The sequence below is a fragment of the Parus major genome, chromosome 3, assembly GCF_001522545.3.
Source record: "Parus major isolate Abel chromosome 3, Parus_major1.1, whole genome shotgun sequence".
NCBI classification, from domain to species: domain Eukaryota; kingdom Metazoa; phylum Chordata; class Aves; order Passeriformes; family Paridae; genus Parus; species Parus major.
Genome location: NC_031770.1, coordinates 55,524,927 through 55,544,120, shown reverse-complemented (window position 1 = coordinate 55,544,120; position 19,194 = coordinate 55,524,927). Strand labels below are relative to the sequence as shown.

The 19,194-nt window shown below is 38.4% G+C and overlaps 2 protein-coding genes across 12 annotated transcripts in view; one reads left to right on the top strand and one right to left on the bottom strand.

The window, feature by feature from the left end:
- ESR1 (estrogen receptor 1) overlaps positions 1–5,005 on the top strand; it is a 161,829-nt gene extending 156,824 nt beyond the window's left edge. Inside the window, 1 exon segment of the mRNA XM_015620605.3 lies at positions 2–5,005. Coding sequence (XP_015476091.2) covers positions 2–105 — 104 coding nt within the window. The 3' untranslated portion in view covers positions 106–5,005.
- Positions 5,006–8,650: 3,645 nt separating this feature from the next.
- Positions 8,651–19,194, bottom strand: part of SYNE1 (spectrin repeat containing nuclear envelope protein 1) — a 301,154-nt gene continuing 290,610 nt past the window's right edge. For all 11 annotated transcript variants that reach the window (XM_033512756.1, XM_033512754.1, XM_033512746.1 and 8 more), the window contains one exon: positions 8,651–14,242. In XM_033512756.1, coding sequence (XP_033368647.1) covers positions 14,002–14,242 — 241 coding nt within the window. In that variant the 3' untranslated portion in view covers positions 8,651–14,001. The remainder of the gene's footprint in view (positions 14,243–19,194) is intronic.

Here is a 19,194-nt window from a genome sequence, read left to right as displayed (position 1 = left end):
GCAGAATACAATATAAACAGAAGTCAGCATATACAGTGGTGTGAGAAACCCAGCAGTGTTCTACCTAGCTCGTGTTTCATTTCGCCTTTGAAAACACTCCAGTGACAACAGACACCGGCATTTTCCATATGAGTGTTTGTCAAGCGCTTGCCTAAACTGATTGCTTATCCTAAGTGGAAGACATTTCATTGCCATGGATAGCCAGTAAGGATTGTCTGGCTAACCTGATTAAAAATTTGCAGTGTTTTTATTTAATTTTGCATGTTATTTGGTTAACTAAGTCCTAATCTAAACCATACATTCATTTTACCATAAATCAATAGGCCATACCACCCATGCATATTGGTATCTTCATGAGTAGTAGTCTTTGTTAATATCCACCCAAAATCCTGAGCTCGCTTAATCCTTTACTTGCTTGAAACTTTGAAGCAGTTTGGTAGAGATTCTGGATGACTTCTTTGGCAGTGGAAACAGAAAGTTGACTGGCATCTTAGTGTGCCATAGGGAAGCTGCACTGCGAGGGACTGCCATGGTAGTTTAGTTAGATTCCTGCCACTTTTCTTCCTACAATGTAAAGGAACCGAGGATTATTTTACCTCGCTGGCTTACATCATCAGACAACTCAAGCTCATTCTGACCAAACTTTTAGGTACCCTCACCATATCCTCTAGATGAATTGCTTTGCATGCATGCTCTCTTGTCTGATCCTAGAAAGCTAAATTGTTTTGTTGCCCAAGACTGTAAATCCAGGGCAACATGGAAAACAGAGATTACATAGAGAATTACTCTTGAATCAGACCAGATGATTACAAAAATCATCAGGTCTTAAAAAAAAAGTCTACACACACATACAGGATCTAGCACTATTTACAAAAAGTCCCTCCCCCTATCCTGTGCTTTGTTGCTTTGTGCTGTCACAAAGCAAGGGGTGAGGATGCCAGTGTGAGACTGGCACAGAAGGGTAGGATGGTCCCATCCCACTCAGCAGTGTGGTCTAGCTGTGTGTGGGAGGGCTAGTATCACAGTCAGAGCAGCAGGTTTTTCTTGCCTTGGCTTTCTTTGGCTCTTGTTGTGGCATGTTTCAATATCAATTGATATTATCAATTTCAATAAGAGCCAGCTCACCTGTGACACCAAAACTGGGCAGTGAGCCTCAGACATGGTGTACACTCTGGGACTGCATGTCCAGAAAGATAAATCTTTCTCCATGCATGTCTGTAGCTCCTAAGGATATTCATAAAGATCAGCTTGATGCTTCAGACCAATTGTTAATATACAAAAGGTTCACTGACATCAAGAGTTTCAACAAGAAGTGAAAGAGACTGAAGAACTCCACATGATACACTATCCAAAGTAGCAGTTGGTGCTGCTGTTTGACTGCCTCTATGCTAGAAAATTAAATGTCAGGGAACTTTGCTGGGTACTAGAAAGAGATTATTACATATGCCAGGGATATTTTACTGATCTAATGATAAACTTTGCCTGTGCTATCTGCACTTCTGGTTGACAGGTGCAGATTGGGAGTTAGCATGGACCAGGGACTATTCCAATAGCTACTTGGAAGCAACCACCCTGCCAGTGAGGGTATTTCCTAGCACGTGTGTAGGCTGCTCCACAACAGCTGGCCACAGTGCTAGTGAAATGGTTTAGGGATGTTTTTACTATAGTTGAAACCTTTATGTTGATTGGAATATCCTGTAGAAACTAAATATAGGAAAGAGTGCAAGTAATGCCATACAGGAGTGCCTATGTCTAATTACGCTCCCTGTCACACAGGCAGAGCCTGTGTGCAGTGAGATTAAGTTTCACAGCAGTTGTGAAGGCAGCAAGGCATAGGACAGGTTTGTGCTTCAAGTCAAGAATTCAGTTCTTTACATATGGTGGATTGTACAAAATGGTGTCTATAATAGTTTCATGTACATATCTGAGGATATGAGCAGTTTGAAAGCCTAAAGCTACATGCTACCAATGTTTGAGAAGATTCCTCAAAAACTGTGCAAGCCTAAACATGTGAAGCAGTCACCGTAAGTTCATAGGCCTTTTCTTGATGCATATTATGGTGTCATTTTTTTTCTGAATGTGCTGAAGATTTTGTCTTTTTGTGTGTTCAGTAAAAGCATGTGTGTGTATGTGTGTGTCTGTGTGTGTGCATGAGCACTAATTTGGTACCTAAGGGCTTTTTGAGGGCTCCTAAACGTCATGAAAGAAAATGGACATTTTAGGATTTTTAGAAGCTCGTTTTCAGATGTGTTAGAAAAACCATGAGTTTACTGAAATGAGTGAAGGCTAAGATCTCAATGGAGCACAGGAATCCCTGAAGTTAAATTCACATGTTTACATCATCATCATCATTCACTTGTAGCCCAGTGTGCACTAGAGCTGCTCTTTAAATATTGTACGCGCAACTTGGCGTTCTCTAGGCTAGAACACACAGATCAAGCTCATAAGCTGGAAGGCAAATTGGTTTAAACAAATGCCTCCCTTCCTACATCCCAGAATAGATCATTACATCCATTCAAGTGTAGATTTGACCTGGAGGATAAAACGTAGTTCATGGAGAACAATTCACAACAGAGGGTCTGATTTGGATGGTACCTATATAGGGAAGAACCTTTACACTCAAGAGATTTTCCCAGTGAAGATGGAAAAGTACCATTTGAAGTAGTATGCAGCAGTCAGAAGGGTATCATAATGTGTCTTGGGATATACAAAATGATATCGGCTCACAATAATTATGAATGTTTTCCTGGGCTCAGCCCTTGCAAGGAAGCAATTTGGCTTTCAACCAGTCCTCCCATGTTTGTGGTAACAACAGTGAAGGGCAAGCTAGAAAGAACCAGAGTGATTCCCAGTAATATATTAATTTACCTCGGGGCAGATTTAGCATCCATGTCATTAACTTTTTAATGAGATTTTAACTGAAGCAGCACCTTAATGAATATAATAACATTCCCAGAGTTACCTATAAAGATGGCCCCCATATCAGACAGCTGAATGTAGCTATTCAAATGATTAAAGTCTATGATACAAAAATGGTAACTTTTTTCATATGTAATTCTGAATGATGCTCTCATGTATGCAAAAAATTGTGCCTGACATTTGGTAATTGTTATTTCACAATATATATTTTATGTGTGTATATATATATATATACATATATACTTTATATTTGCAGCTGACAAACCAGTACTACCTGAATACCTGGTGCTGGATATTACATAAAAATATATAGCATGTAAAAAGAAATTGAAAGAAAACTTTTCAAGGCAGCTAATTATGCTTTTACCAAAACATTCATAATGATGTCTCTGGACAGCTAACAAAATAATTATTTTGTAACGTTTATATATGGATTTTTTTAAAAAAACCAAAAACATCAAAAAACAAAAAACCCTCTAGAAACATAGGCAATGTAATACCAGCACAAGGCAAACATAAATAGACCAGATGAATTTGCTTTGCTTGAGAACATGGTTGTTAGTGAAGTACTGCAAAAAGCTTGGGAAGTAGAAGAGGACATAGGGAGATGTGTAGCACTTAGTGGTGTCAGAATATGTGGTGTTTGAATATGTGAAAGCTACTCTGGTTTATAGTGGTTTGAGCCACATCTCAATGTTGCAGACTTTGTCTCAGGTAAAACTCCCAGTTGTGGTAGTAAGATTTGTACTCGGGTAAAATAATTTAACGAAAGTTTCTTGGTGTGCGTTGTGATAAATTTACTATTATGCTTTAGTGACATCACTTGATGATTTTTCTCCTCTACATTGAGGGGTTTAAAAATGTTATTAATTCAATAATCTGAACTGAGCTCCCAAGGATATTGAAAGGACTGTCAGCAGATCACTGGACCTTGAATTGAAAAAAGCAAACAAAAAAAACCCCAAACCGTCCCCTTCATACGAGCCAGGATTTGTACTGGAGCCTCCATCCATTTCAGTTTGATGCCAACTGATTCTTTAAGAGATATGCTAAATGTTTAAAAACAAGCAAATTACCAACAAAGTAAAAATTCTGCCTCAGTAGGTCTTTAGTCTTATTACAGGCTTAGGTAAGAACATGGCAAGCCCCTCTTGTGTATATAATTTCCTGCTTTAAAATTGGAGTGCAACTCAAGCTACAGATAATGGGATTTTGTATATAAGGCATTCTCAGCTGAACTTGTGTGAAGTGCATTTCTTACTTTGAATAAAGAGATTAATGTTTTCTATGCTATCTACAACCGTGATACAGCTTTACAGATAGAAAGTCAACACATGTAATAGAAGGGTGTTGTTAACAATTGTATCATAATACAAACCAATCTTTGCTCTCACCTGCAAGTGTAGCATAATCTCAAATTGATCTGAGAGTTTGAAATTAATGTTTTCCCAATATTAATGTCCTACCCTTTCTACTCACAGTTCCCTTTCATTCTTCAAATGTGGATGGCCTTACATCCTGAAAGTTGCTTTCAAAGTGATGCCCATAAAGGGTATTTGGTTTTGCACTGTATTAAAAAAATATAACATTCTTTTGCATTCAAACGTGCCTAAAGAAATAAACAAAAATTAAAAAAAATAATTATATGCTGCCATCTTGCAAATTAGTAAATTCTGTAATCCTGTGTGCCTATGATTAGAAGTCTGTTTCTTCAGAAAGTGCCCATTGAAAAAGGAAGGGATATACTGCTGGTCACAAGACTTGCATTATCAAGCCACTTTATGTATTACCTTATTGTATGTACTATGAAACCAATGCTTTTGTGTGCACTATGTAGTCTGTCAGTGTAAAGTCCTTTCTTTGGTATAGGCTCAGCTGTTATAATGTATTTGTTGAAGTATTCTGTTCTTTCACTGATGCATATGAAATTGATGTCTTTGGTTTTGGTGAGGTATTTTTTTCTTTGTTTTGCACCTAAAAAAAGTTATAAAAAAGTCTAAATAAAAAAATATGGTAGGCTACCTGATTGGTGCAAGATTTTTATCAGTGTATTTGATGTTGAAAATAAAGAATTAATCAGAACACATTGTTTAACTTTGTTATATTTTGCATGTTTTTAAAATAATGCTTCTCTGCTTATTGTTTTTCAGTGGACAGCAAAAATCGGGATGTGTCTGTTTCTGTGCATCTAAATGAAAGTGGAAACCGTTTCTTAGTTTCTTTACTTTCCCTGAAAAGGATTAGAGACTCCAAATCTAGAGTCAATAACAAACTAGATGTAGTCTCTAGTAATCCCAGTGACACCAGGGAAGTTAGCTAAGTACCCAGTACTTGATGTACTTTAATGTTCTTAGTATTTTGGCTCACATTCCTTATTTTGGCTTGTGAAATAGATTATGGCAGAAGAGACAAATTGCGTGAATTTAGCCCTCTACAGTTGGCTGCCACTCACCATGGGCTAGCTTATATGAAGGAAGATAGTACTCCTTTTCTGAGTGAAACTGGTCCTCAGGAAAAAAAATGGCTTGACTAAGCCATCAGGAAGGGATGAAAAGAAATGAATGATACTTTCATTAATGTAAGACCACTTTGAACTCAATTCTGTTCTCTAAAATAATCTCAAAATCATATTTGGTGTTTGCAAGGAATCAAACCAGTAATTTATAGCATTTGCATACATACTAATGTATTTCAGTACTTGTAGTATGTGTATTTATCAGTAACATGAAGAGAATATGGTCTCTATATTGATTATTTTTTAATCTATTTTCTGTGCCATGCTGGTTCAACATAAAACTATTGGTTCATAGGTTCTTCTCTTATATGAATATAGATGGAAAATGTATTTGTTTTATGGAATGTTTCATTGTACTTAAAAGGAAAAAATTGTAAGATGCTTACCTCAATTTTAAGTATTATCTCAGTGATGAAGACAAGATAGGCAATACACTTCGTTCATGTGAAACTTCACCTTACAGCATGTCAAATATGAAAGAAAAATAACCTATACAGACTCTAAAAGAATGTTTGGAACTGTTGGGATTTTTAAGTACTGAGTAGAACTGAACAATGGTTCCAAATCATGTAATTATTTTGCAATACACTTCCAAAGCAAAAAACTTGACCACAAGTTACTTCTTTGGCCACAAAGGGTGAGTCAGAGCAATAGGAACTAATTACAAATGTATATGTGCTCAAAATAATAGAGCAATTTTCAATGCTGATTCAAAATATGACACCATTTCATGGCTTTATACAATTTTTTTTAACCACAGGAACAAATGAGCACTTACAGTTCATGGAGAAATGGCTTAAGAAGACAGTTGCTACATAATACTGAACTTAGAGACTTAAAAGAGCAGTTAGATAGGAGAATATTCCTGCAAAATCAAGAATATGGCACTCCTAAATGAAAAACTGCATGGATAAAGTCTGAACATACTTACCTCTGCAGAAATTGTAACAATTTGAATGAGCAAAGGATTGCACAAGGCCTGGGATTGCATACTACCTGAGATTAGGCATTCTTCTGTCCATCTCTTTCTGCAGCGTGACACCATAACACAGCATCACAGTGCAGTGAGCTGGGAATGTGTCACTGGAGACTGCCTAGTCCAATTCCTGGCTCAGAGCTGGATCACCTAAAGAGATTGCTCAGGGCCACAAAAGCAGATCTTTCTACCTCTCTGGGCACTCTTTTCCAGTGTTTGACGATCTTCACGTTATAAAATATTCTGCCTGTTCTCAGATGGAATTTCATGTGATTTAATTTTTACCCATTGCCTTCTTTCAATGGGAACAACTGAAAAGAGTCTGTCTCCCTCATCTTCATTCCCTCCCATGATGTGTCTTTTGTGATGGGAGAAGGTGGATGAGATATCACCTTGCTCAGACACCCAGAACCCACCAGGAAGAATGCCTCTACAGCCAGGCATTGGGCACATTTCAATAGTCAGGAGACACCTGGGACTCCACCTTCATTTCCAACTTCTTATGTCTGTTGGGTGAAGAAGTTTGAGAAATGATGCAGGAAGGAAATGACTTTCTATTTAATTGCAGAGCTTTTGCAGCTGAAACTCCTGAGCCCATCACCCTCACTCCCCTCACACCACACATAACACCTTACAGAGCAGCTCCCCCAGGGGATGCACACAGCTGGATGCATTGGCATCCCCCACACCCCTCATTTCTCTCTTTGCTGACATGTAAGTGATGCCTGTCTTGTTCCAGCATATTTTATTTAACTAATTAGAAAGGTATGACATAGTTAAGGCATAATTGAAGAACATATTTGACAACTTTTCTTTCCTGTTAATTCAGGCAATCCTCATAATGCAATGATAACAGCTTCTTCATGGGCTAAAGCCTCGGTGTTCTCAGTCAGTGGGGCACCTTCCCTCATTAAAAGCCTTTTGGCCATGCTTATTCCTCAAAATTAAATGATGGATTTAAAATTTTTTTTTTCCTATCCAGAAACTGCAACATTAAAAGCCTCATGAAGCAGCTGTTTCTATGGCTGGAAATGTTTTACATCTCCTTCCTCTGCATTACACTGCTTGTCTCCACCACCTACACAGTGAAGAGGAGAGGAAAATCTAAACATATAAACCAGCACTCATCAGAGTGCTCACATAAAAAGAATCCCCATGGAAGGGCACTGAGTACGTGTTTTTTCTTATGCCCAGCCAGGCTCCAATTATTACCATTCACCACTGCATCCTGCAGACACAGATGCTCAAGTGTAAAAATGGTCATGAAGTCTTCAGGAAAATTGACCATCAAAATAATAACATTTGGCACTTATCTCAGCAGGAACAAGGCTAACTAGCTCTCATGTACCTTTAAGAACTTTGTGCTGCAGTATTTAGGTGTCATTCTGCTAAATGTCTTCATTTCTTCAGGCATACAGGTGATATGGAATTTATCTCCTGCTGTCTTCCATTCCTACACACTTGTGTACAACCTCAGAAAGTCACAATTTTAAACAGATGAAAAACGTGCATGTGAGGAAAGGATGCGTTTTCAGGCATATTTTAGCCAGATTTTGCAACATTTTGGGATTAAGGTATTTAGCTTCTCTACAGATAAAGACTGAACGCTACTCTCTAAGACAAAAAAGAATCTGACAAGAAGCAAATCTATTTTTCACTCACCTCTTCAGAACTTATGTAATCTATGGAAAGATGAACAAGTATGTTCTACCCTAGAGATGAGCAAAAAATGCAGTCCATTTTGTGGTGAGAGTCAGGGCACATTAAAGCTTGAAAGTTTAGGCATTCATGTGAAAGCTGGAAAGATTGAATTCCAGTCTGTCCTTACAGGATTAATTTTTGCTTACATTAAATCTGAAATCAAAAAAAGAAACTACAGCTCAGAAATGTCTTCTTTGTTTCTATTTAATCTATCTAATCTATCTATCTATCTATCTATCTATCTATCTATCTGTCTATCTATCCATCTCAACCAAAATGCTAGACATCATGCTTTCTTCCAGGACTTTTTGCTTGTACTTCCCTTGCCCCCTTAGTCTGCATACCTGCCTCCACCATGCTTCAAGTTAAGCAAAGGAGTAAAAAATCTCAACCATATATTTTAACCTGCAGCTCTATGGCCAGGAGAGCTTCCCAGACAATTTCTGAATTGTATATAAAGAAAACACTATAGCCACGAATGTCCCACCTCTTGGATAGCCTTGTGGGCACTTGCATAGAAAGAAGTGGACTCTGGTAGGTTTAATTCCAGCTGTTTTTAAAACATCCTTTTTAAAAACAAAGGAATGGAAAAACCCACAATTACAACATCCATAACAGCAGTCTTCCAGGAATTACAACATGCCAGAAAACAAAAAAAAAAGCCTGATCTGAGTAACCTGTGTGCAAACTACATCCAAATCTGCATGATCTCTGACCAGAAGAGCTCTCTAGCTCTAGACCTCTCCCCTCTCACCAAAGACACCTTTGATACAAGAAATGGACAATACTTTCCTAAAGCATCCTGTCTTTCCAAAAAGTGAAATGTGCGACTGTTATTCAGACATCACTGTGATCAAATCCATTTGCTGTGTCTCAGATCTTTAAATAGATTCTTACTCAAACAAAGCAGTTTTGACCAATTAATTTTTGGAATGATATATTATGTGGCACCAAACAACAGATGTTGCAGCTTTCAGGTCCTATATTCTTTTAGAGGAATCGTTTAACAAAATTCAGATTTCTGTCACTTAACCAGGTCTTAGTCTATGACAAATCTTCAGTGCTTCAGCTAGCAGTTATTCATTTCCTTTTATCTTGTTTCACAGATCTTTATCTACTTCTTTCTGGGAAGACAAACCAATTCTCTTAATAATTCCTATTTATCTATTTATTTATTTAATTAATTTATTGGGGAACATTATTAGAACACTCTAATGTTCTTAGTATTATTACCACAACACAATTTCTCGCAAATACAGGTTTCATGCCTATGTCCCTCTGGGTCTAATTATGGCCAAACAGGGCAACAACAATAGAATTCAGCTGGCTACAGTGCATTTTATAACATGCTGCCAAGGCTAAAACCACTCAGCCAGTACCCAGAAAAATTCCCTTATGTGGGGAACTGTGTGCCTATAAATACACACAACCCAAAAGACCCCTCCCTGCATTCTCGTTTCTCCCCTCAATTTACACAAATACTGCTTTAGATGAAATCTGTGTTTGATTGCTGCCAATACCACCCTGCTTAAATCAAAACTAACTATTCTGCCTTTTTCCTTTCCATTGCTTTAAACACCAAATGAAATATGTAAGTGCCAAAAAAGAGAGCAGATCAATGGTTTCTATTGCTTTAGAATCTACATTTCTTCCCCTTGGCTTGTTCTTATGTCTCAGAATCCTCCTACAGTTGCTAAGTCTTGATAGCATCTGTAGTTTGAAGGCTGTGAGCAACCAGTGTCTGTTATACCTTTGAACACACAGACACACATCCACTCAGATGCACATGATGATGATGAGCATGTTGAGAGATGCTATCAGTTGTAAACAGATCTCTCAACCACAAATAACAAGACCAAAGGCCAGGAATGACTGCTCACAAGCAAGCACATCTTTTTTCTTGTTCAACAGCCAGATGCAGAAAAATATTCTAAAGAGGGAGAGAGCAATACTGCAGGTGTTCACAAAGCTCAAAGGGTGACAAACCAGTGGTGAGGAACTATTGATCTGTTGCAGAAAGAAGCTGCTGGAGCAGGGTGGGGCATAGGTAATGGGTATCATCATTCTCACAGCTATGAGGAGTTAAGGAGACACTACTGTCAAGCTGAGATCATTTGTACTCCTAATATTGTCTCTAAATATCACTTTGCAGCCTGCCTTCAGATTTTGCTGAGCATGATCCACAAATGAAGCTCCACAAAGAGATGCAGGGAGTCCAGGGTAAATTGTGCTCATTATTTTTCACTATTATCAATACAAGCATAATGACACAGTGCCTTGATAATACAGTCTGGAGTCACAGAGCAACCAGTTACCTTTGAACACTCACTAGCTCTGTGGTGACTACAAGCCAATAAGCAAAGTTCAGAGCTGCAAGGTATGTCAAGCTGGGGGGATGACTACACCTCTACAGAAGCTACTGCATTTACCTACAGTAGAAAACAGGAAAAAATACAACATAGTTATGACCTGAGCTCCCCAAGAGGCAGAGTCTACTTTCTCTATGCTTGAACACATGATTTCAAGACAGACCCAGCTTGGCAGCTCCTCTGCTGCCTGTCCTCATGCCTTGCAGCCAAGGCTCAAGGTGCATCACCAGGAATCAGCCCTTGTGTTTGGAGAGCCCAAGTAGGTGATGTTTCAGAAAGAGAGACGTTTTTCAGAAAGAGAAGTGTTGAGTTGCAGGCTTATCCCAGAGACAGGGTGTCTCAGACAGTAAGTTGTGCATTTCTCAGAGAGTTTTAGCATCCCATTATCAGGATGAGAAAGATGCCCAGGCTCCCAAACTGGCTAGTGCCACTGGCTGCAATGCTTGACAGCTTTCTGAGTGTGTTTTTTATTCCCGTACAGGTATCCCATTTAACCTGGTTCATGCTGTGGTGATAAATGCCTTTGTTGATATCTCATGGGGATTTGCAACTCAAGCTAGACCTCTGAGTTACTGGCACTCCTGGGATGGAACCTGAGAAGAGCCTGTCCTCTTATTTACATTTTGCCTTCTTTGTGTCAGCTTTTAGGATCAAGATCCAGTTCTGCAAAATCACCTGTGAAGTTACAATGGAATTGGTTCATGACTAGAATTCCTTTTGTAGGAGCATACTGCTCAAACCACTTTAAGTCTCAACTCAAAATCAGCACCAGACCAGTTAAAATATCAAAAGCAGTAACTCCAAAGTGGCACTCAAAAGGGACCCTCTAACCTGGTGACGCAAATTGTCTGCTATTCCCTTGACACATCAGCTTACAGGCTGACATTCCTGTCCTTGAAGGAATGGGAAATTTAGGATTTACAAACAGGCATTTTTCCTGTCTGTGACATTTTTCTAATGGGCCTCTATCACCACCTGTTACCGCCTTATTCACAGGCATTGTAAAGACTTTTCTGTTCACTTTGAGGACTGCTTTGTGTGAGCAGGTCCCTTGGGCTCAAGAAAAAGTTCTCTGCATCAACTGTCAGTACATTGATAGTCAGATCAATGTCTACAGATCAGAACTTGAAGGAATGAACACAAGAATCTTTAAAAGAGCTGGATGAGGCAAAGCATAGTGGGGACACTGTCCACCAGTTGATCAGCAAGGCAGAGGAGAGACAGTGCATGTGTGTTGTGCAGGTAACCATCAGGCAAAAATACACTGAATTGAAAAGAGCTACTAACACTTGATGATGTGATGAGGCTGAGATCTTTATGCCTCCCTAAATGAGTCTTTTTCTTTCCTTTACAATTTTTTTTTAAAGGAAACAAAAATACCTTTCAACAAAAAATTAACCAGCAGACTGAGAGACTGGCTGATGAAAGGATGTCTAAAGCATGCACAGACCTAGACTAAAAGATCCAGCAAACTAATGAATTATCATGTAGATGCATTGATTACCACTGATTAAATTATCTCACCAAAGAGAACAATATCTGAAAAGAGAAAAGGGGTCAATTTTATGTAATATTGCAGGCCTTTTGCAAGTAACAGCTCTTCCTTGTAGCTCAAATGTGTGTTCCTTATCTTTGTCTACTAAGTGATTATGAATACTAATCTAGCCTAGCATAACTTCTGAATAGCAATGAAGGAAACTAAGCCTTGAAAAGAACACATATTTGTGTCAGTCCAGACTTGTGTATCAGACATTGAAAATATTTTGTGAACATACAAAATCCTTTTCGCAAAAATGTTAATGCTACACTTATCTGAAAAGGAAGTTTTATTTTGGCTCTTCTAAATGCTGGAGTTCAGCTTGTGGTTCCCTACCCTCTCCTCATAACAGCTCTAAAGACAACATGCCAAAAAGTAATTCTATGTAACAGCAACTAATGTGCTTGCATTTTTTTTCTGGCCTTTTTATTTCTGTCATGCAAGCCAATATATTCTAAGCAAAAACACATAACTCAAGAAAAATTCACATTGTGTGTTTCATGGCTTCAAATTTCCTAAACTTATTAAAGAACAGTAACTTAGAGACATGCTCTGTATTTTTTTTCATACTTGAGAAGAATCCTGTTCTTTCAAAGTCTAGTTCTGACTGATAAGATGGGCAGAGTGCTACTGAACAGACTGCAAGTTTTTCCAATAGTTCTGGAAAGTTAATTAGTTTTCAGTTTGTTCTCTTTTTCTTCTATTTATGCTTATGTTTTGGGCCTACTCCACTAAAATAATGACGAGTAAAACATAAATATCTATCTTGGTATTGAGCTTCTATGGAGAATACTAGGAAGTTTCCAGTATATTCACAGGAAGAAATCTGCTTCAGTGTGGATTGGTACAACCCCAATTTTCAAAGGTTGCACATGAATGCATATACATAAACACAGATGGGAAAAAAACCCCACACAGGTGAGAGGGAACTTCAAGAAGCAGCTGGAAAAAAATAAAAACCTGAAGTGATGAATCATTAATCCAAAACATGTACTGCTTTCAATATTAGCACAACTTTTAATGTGATACTTTCCCAGGTACTCTGCCAGTTGTCGTTTTCCAAATGTTGTCATTCAAAGATATACCTAATGCCATTAAATTGTTATAGAATTTTTTAATTATTTTTTGAAGTGCAGCATATGGATGTCTTCTATTTTTTTATACCATACATATCTTGCTCTAAACTTAGAGATTTCCATAGTAGTCATTAAAAAGCACGTAGACAAAATATTTTATGGTATCTATAATAAATGCAAAGAAATCAATACAAACAAAACTTGGCTTAGCAAACTGTACATACATAAATATGTTCTTTGTTTTTCAACTTGACATTCAACATTTTTTTCCTCATAAAAACTTCTGCAATCTTATTTATTACATCCATTTTTTTTTTAAACCTTAAAAAAGTGCTTCTCAGATTTACACCTTGTGCATCCAAAGCAAAAGTTAGAACACCATGCCTGAAACAGAAACCACAGGGAATAATACATCGCCATACAAGATTCTTTAAAATGGTATGTTACAAATGCTCTAAAATTCCTTAAGCATTGGTTATTTTGTATACTGTAGATACTGAGAGGGTATTTAACAAAGACTGGATAATGGGTCATTTAGAGCAGCACACAGGAAAGGATCTACAGTATCAAGTCCTTGGCTATGCATAGTACAGGGCAATGACCTGGATATAAAGTGGCTAAAAGATCCCAAAAGCTGTACAGAAGAGGTTTCCCCCACATCCATTGCATCCTCCTTAGTACCCAGGATGCAAGGAGTATTGAAATGATGCTACTCAGGTAATACTTTGTGCAGTTTGATACTGATACACTGATGGGCTTCCAGCAGAGTGCCAGCAGAGAAAGAGATGGGCACAGTGGTGGCAACAGCAGACAGGTAAAGCTGCCACGCTGAACCCTGCCACCCTTTAAAACCATCTTGCTGCCAGCCAGCACTCCAGCAAGGTCTCCCGCTGTCTCAGAGGTCTCCTTCACAATGGAGGAGGACCATTCATGTATTTTAGCATGGGGTGGAAAGAGCGGGCAAAGTTGTTTGCCATAGCACAGCTGTAATCCTCCTCGGTCATTGGCACCAGGCACGCCAGCCCGATCAGGAGCAGCAGGAGGAGCTGAAGAGGAAGAGCAGCTCTGAGGACTCTGAGGAAGAAGGACGGGCACCGCCACACTGGCCCAGCCTCAGAAGGGGAGGAACCTGAACCACCTCTTTTGGACCTGAGAAAAGAAGATGGGCAGTTGAATACACTAAAACATTACTGCAGCAAAGGTTGCCCTTGGGCACTCAACCTCCCGTGAAGGCCGATTAACAATTTGCACAGACTCTGATTGACAACTGCAGAGGTATTTTTCAGTGAACATGCTATTTCCCTATGACTTTTAAGAGACCCTGGATTTCTAGACTGGGTAGGAAAACACCAAATGATTATAACAGAAGGTGCTTTGTGACCCCTCAGCCCCTTTTATCATTTATGAGGAAGACCATCCACTTAAAGCACTAAGCTTAAGAGAAGGGGAATATAAAAGGTGGGCCGTACCTGCCATATTTGTTCAATGCATGCTGTCTAAAGAGGTGGGCCTTCTTGTTTAAAATACCCAGTTGCACTTGATTTGCAGAAGTTTCTGCATTTGTTTATGTATAAGGTATCCATGAGAGTAAAATGCACTGAGATTCACTTACATCAATTTCTGTCAATCAATACACCAATATACAGGTAATGGGGATGTGTTTTCTACAAAGCACATTGTGTTTTGAATCTTGCACAGAATCAGCAGTTAAAATCTATCTGCTCAACTGACTTGACACCATCACCTTCCAAGTGATTTTCTTCCTTATGTTGATGGATCTGACTTGAAATGGCACATACCTATCACATGTCTATGAGGCAGGAGAGATCTAACACAAATACTTCCAAAGGGACATTTCAAAAATCCATTCTATTACTTTAAATGAAAGATAAAGACATAAATTTCACATTTTTCTTTCTGGCTGAAGCTATCAAGAGCTGAAAAGAGTGACTAGGAAAGACTAATCTGATGGTCTCAGTGTGCTAGTTAAATGGCATGGGAAAATACTGTATTTCAGCACAAGCCAAAAATGGAAGAACTCAGAGCCTTCGAGTAACTTGCTTCAAGAACTCTGCTATTAGGACATTAGGTCATGAATTTTGTCTCAGATGTGCTGCTATAATACATTTGCATGGTTGCTATCACCATGAGGCCTCAAAAAATCTGTGGTTTCCTAGAGTTTAAGAGATAATTCTAATAAGGACATGTGGGAAATCAGGCTTACTGGCTGCAGTCAAATGCTCCCCAGTGAAGTACAGGGTGATGATTCCTTACTGTTTCTTTGACTTCCCCTTGTTCTTTTGATTTTGTCTCCCTGATAAGTCTGAATCTGTATGGGGAAGCATCCAAAAATGAAAATATCATCTTCAAAACAATGCCAGGCTTCGCAAGGGTTCCCCTCCCATATGTTCAGAAAATAACTATTTCTGTGATTATTTTATTTTCTTGCTCATATATGTATAGCACTCCACTATGAGGACTTCAACAAGGCTAGGCACATTTGGTAAAGTTCAGATGACCAACAGATACATAAAAACTAATTATATGCAGATATGCTGAATTACAATCTTGAACTAAATATTCCAGGAAGCAGTGATGATCAAAACTTCAGATCTTGTGTTGTCTGAATCCACACTATTGTAGCCCAGGTGGAAAGTTGCTTATCGCATAATGTAGGATCACGTATTATAAAGAAGATATTGAAAGGACATGGCACATTAAACAGCATCAGAGCATTCCATATTAAAGCTCAATTAGATCAGGACTTCTACTGTCTGAGAATACCAAGACAGAAAGTTAATGGGCTGAGGCAGGAACAAAGGGAACAAGGAGTGCTTAATTACCTTCCAAGCATTTGATTGCACAGCCTACCTATTTACAAGGCTCTCATTGTATAAATGTTGTTAATCCAAACCAAAAAATGACCACATTTCTGCAGTTGCTAACTGGTGTTTGATATTGAGCAAATTGTGATTCTCTTCATTGTCCCAGAGCTACTCTGGAGGAACTCTGGGTGTCAGAAAAGGATGTTCCAAAAAACTGAATCAGAAGTTAATCCCTGGTTTTTCTTTTCTTTTTCCTGTGCCTTTAGTAGCACAAACCAGCATCATATTGCTTTGTGTTTTACAAAAAGAAATTGTAATGCAAGCTTGCATTGCTGATCTCAAAAGGAACATAAACTTTCAAAAATTAAAACAATTCAAAAGCAAATATTTTTTTTTCTGCAATGAAGTAGGTATTGAAGAATAATACTGCATGGCAACAATTAAACAAGCAAATAATTAAATTTTACAAAAACATCTTCAGAGTGGGAGTTATAAAGAGTTTGAGTGGTGTACTGCCTGTATTTACGGCAGGTACACCTCTGCAATCTACATAATTGGCTGAAAAATGGAATGGGTCAGCTTAGAGTGCTTAATAGATTTGGTAAGGAGAGATGGTTAAAAATATACATTGTTAATTAAAAAAAGCTCACTATTTTTAAGGGCAGAACACCTATTTAGTCTGGCAGGAGAAGGGAAAGCTGAAGTACTGTGTGCCACTTTGCAGAGAAATGTAATTTCTGTTCTTGACCTTGCTTCTTTAGCTGTCTCTTCTGACTGCTCCACCATTTGTCACACTGTGAGGAGGGAAAGGGGTGGGAACATCTGCTACCCACTCCAGTACACAACTCCTACTTAGTAGATGAAAGAGGGAAGCACAGCTGCTGTCCTGGTCAACAGTAGGCTTCCTCATGTCAAGAAATTTTATATATTAATCCAAGTGCAAGCAATAGTTACCCTTACTTTGAGAGTTTGCAATGTCAGTGATACTGGAACTCTAAGCATTTCAGGAGAGGAGAAGCTAATTTACCAGGCTATAGATAGGATGGTCAAAGTGAACTTTAATTTCAGCTCAGAGGGGAATCTTTTTGTAAAGATGATTGCTATTTTTTTTCCCAAGGAAAATATGGTTGATGTAACCAATCTGTATTGCAGCAAGCATCTGAAAGCTTTCAAAAAGGAATTTATCATTCAAGTGAAGCTGATAGAAATAAATAAAGTGAATTTAATGCTAAGTGACTAATGGAATGCGGAAAACAGGCTTACATTGAATGAGGCACTGCTGGCCTAGTAGGATGTTATGTACTGCAGTTAATCAAGAATGGGCCTTAACTTAATATCTTTATTAAAAGACTATTGCACAAAATATAAGAATAGTAAATTTCACCTGTATGATGACAGATGCTGAAGGTCTTTGCAAATACCAGACATGATTGGCTTCTTGCACAGAAAAAAAGTGGGTGAATTGAAAAAGTTTAAGAAGCAGCAGTTGTATATGATATTTAAGTATCAAGCACTAAGTGAGAGTGAGGGAAATAACTGGGAAAAGAATCATGGCAAGCCAAACCCAAACCTTGTGTTTGAGCCACTGTGTAGCCATGAATATCCTTTTGTGGGCAAAGGCACAAAGAGTGATGTGGTTTGGTCTGCTCCAGGAACAGCAAGTGACCTTTAAAGATCCACTAGTCATCTGGGGAGGCTTGGAGTGAGCAGGAAATGGAGGTTGGCACTATGGCACCAAGACTTGAATAGAGCTGGTCAAGAGCGACAATGTAAACACCCCTGAGCAAACTGAACCACTATTTTAATCTTTTAACATTTTAATCACTTCAAAAAAATTCACAGGCAAAGATCCAGGTGTGCACCTATAACAGCTCTGTTGAACTGATGAAGAAAGAGGAACTGCTTCTTGGATTTGCTTTCCCACCTAGCACATGATTACTAGTATGGCTTGGGTGAGACTCCAGTTAAATCCACAATGTAATGTTCAGTTTAACCCTGCACCTTGCTTAGCATCACACTATATATGCCTGTCTTTTTGTGGTGATCATGGAGAAGGCAAAGTGATATGACACATTTCATACACAAAGCATGACCCCTCTAATTTTTTAGATGAACTTTCCTTCACAATTTCTTGTGTGATAAACCTTTCTTATTTCTCCTTTATATTAAACTCCAACAGGGTTTGCTGATCCAGTGCAAGATCAAACACAAAGTACTCTGATCAGAGGCATGTCAAAATATTAAAGAACACAGTGACAGCTTGTACCGCATTATCAGTTAAATCCACATTATACATCAACCACAACCTGTCTGGCTTGCGCATTTGATTAAGTTTCCTATTCAGCAGTGACTCATTCGTATTCCATGCTTGTCTGAATGACAAATTGAACATTGTGTTGTGCTGCTACAAGATGTGTTAATAAACAGTGCTGGAAAACCTTGATCTGAAAGGTGCCGCGACAATGGCACTGCTAGAACAGGGGTTGATCTCAAAGCTACAAAGCACTGCTAGCTGCTCTTAGAGCCAGGGGCTCACCCCTACAACCAGAAACCTCAGAAGGCTGGCAGAAGTGGTTTGACTACACAGGAGAGTGGAAAAGCGCACACAATGTCTTCCTTCAGTGCAATGGTGCTAGTGCAAAAGCATGCTGATCTGTCAAAGACATCCTCCCCTCCTCTTCACTGTTAGTGGCTGCAGAGTGAAGCCCCTCTCCTCCCTTTTCTTCCTCCCTATGAGAAACAAAATGCCAAGCTTCATAGCAGGCTGGAGCTGAATAATTAGCTCTCTTTCTCCATCAGACAGAAAGATGGAGTTTACATATATGCCCTATTTCCTATGTGGTTTCCTTTTCTTTCAAAGGAAATAAATCCTTAAAAACAGGCAGCTTCTTAGTGCGTGTAGAAGCAATAAAAGATACTTGTTCCATTTGTTACATGGTTTTATAACTATGCCACTTTACTCACAGTCCCTAACTACACATGTAAAGCAAACTTTTTAAAGGAAGTGTTTATGTAATTATATACATGGTAAGTAGTTTTGCTTCTTACTTCATTTATAATGAGAATAAAGTCTTGATTTCACTCATGAAGAAACATAATTCTCTTAAGGTATTTTTTTTTGTCTGCTTGTTTATGGCTCAATCACTGCATTAAATCTAGTGTTTGTTTCTTTCTTTGACTCTAATAGGACTTATTTAAAAAAAAAAATATTTAATTTTGTGTTTTCTTGTTTCCAACAAAAAATATTTGACTATTTGAAAAGCTATTTTAAAAACA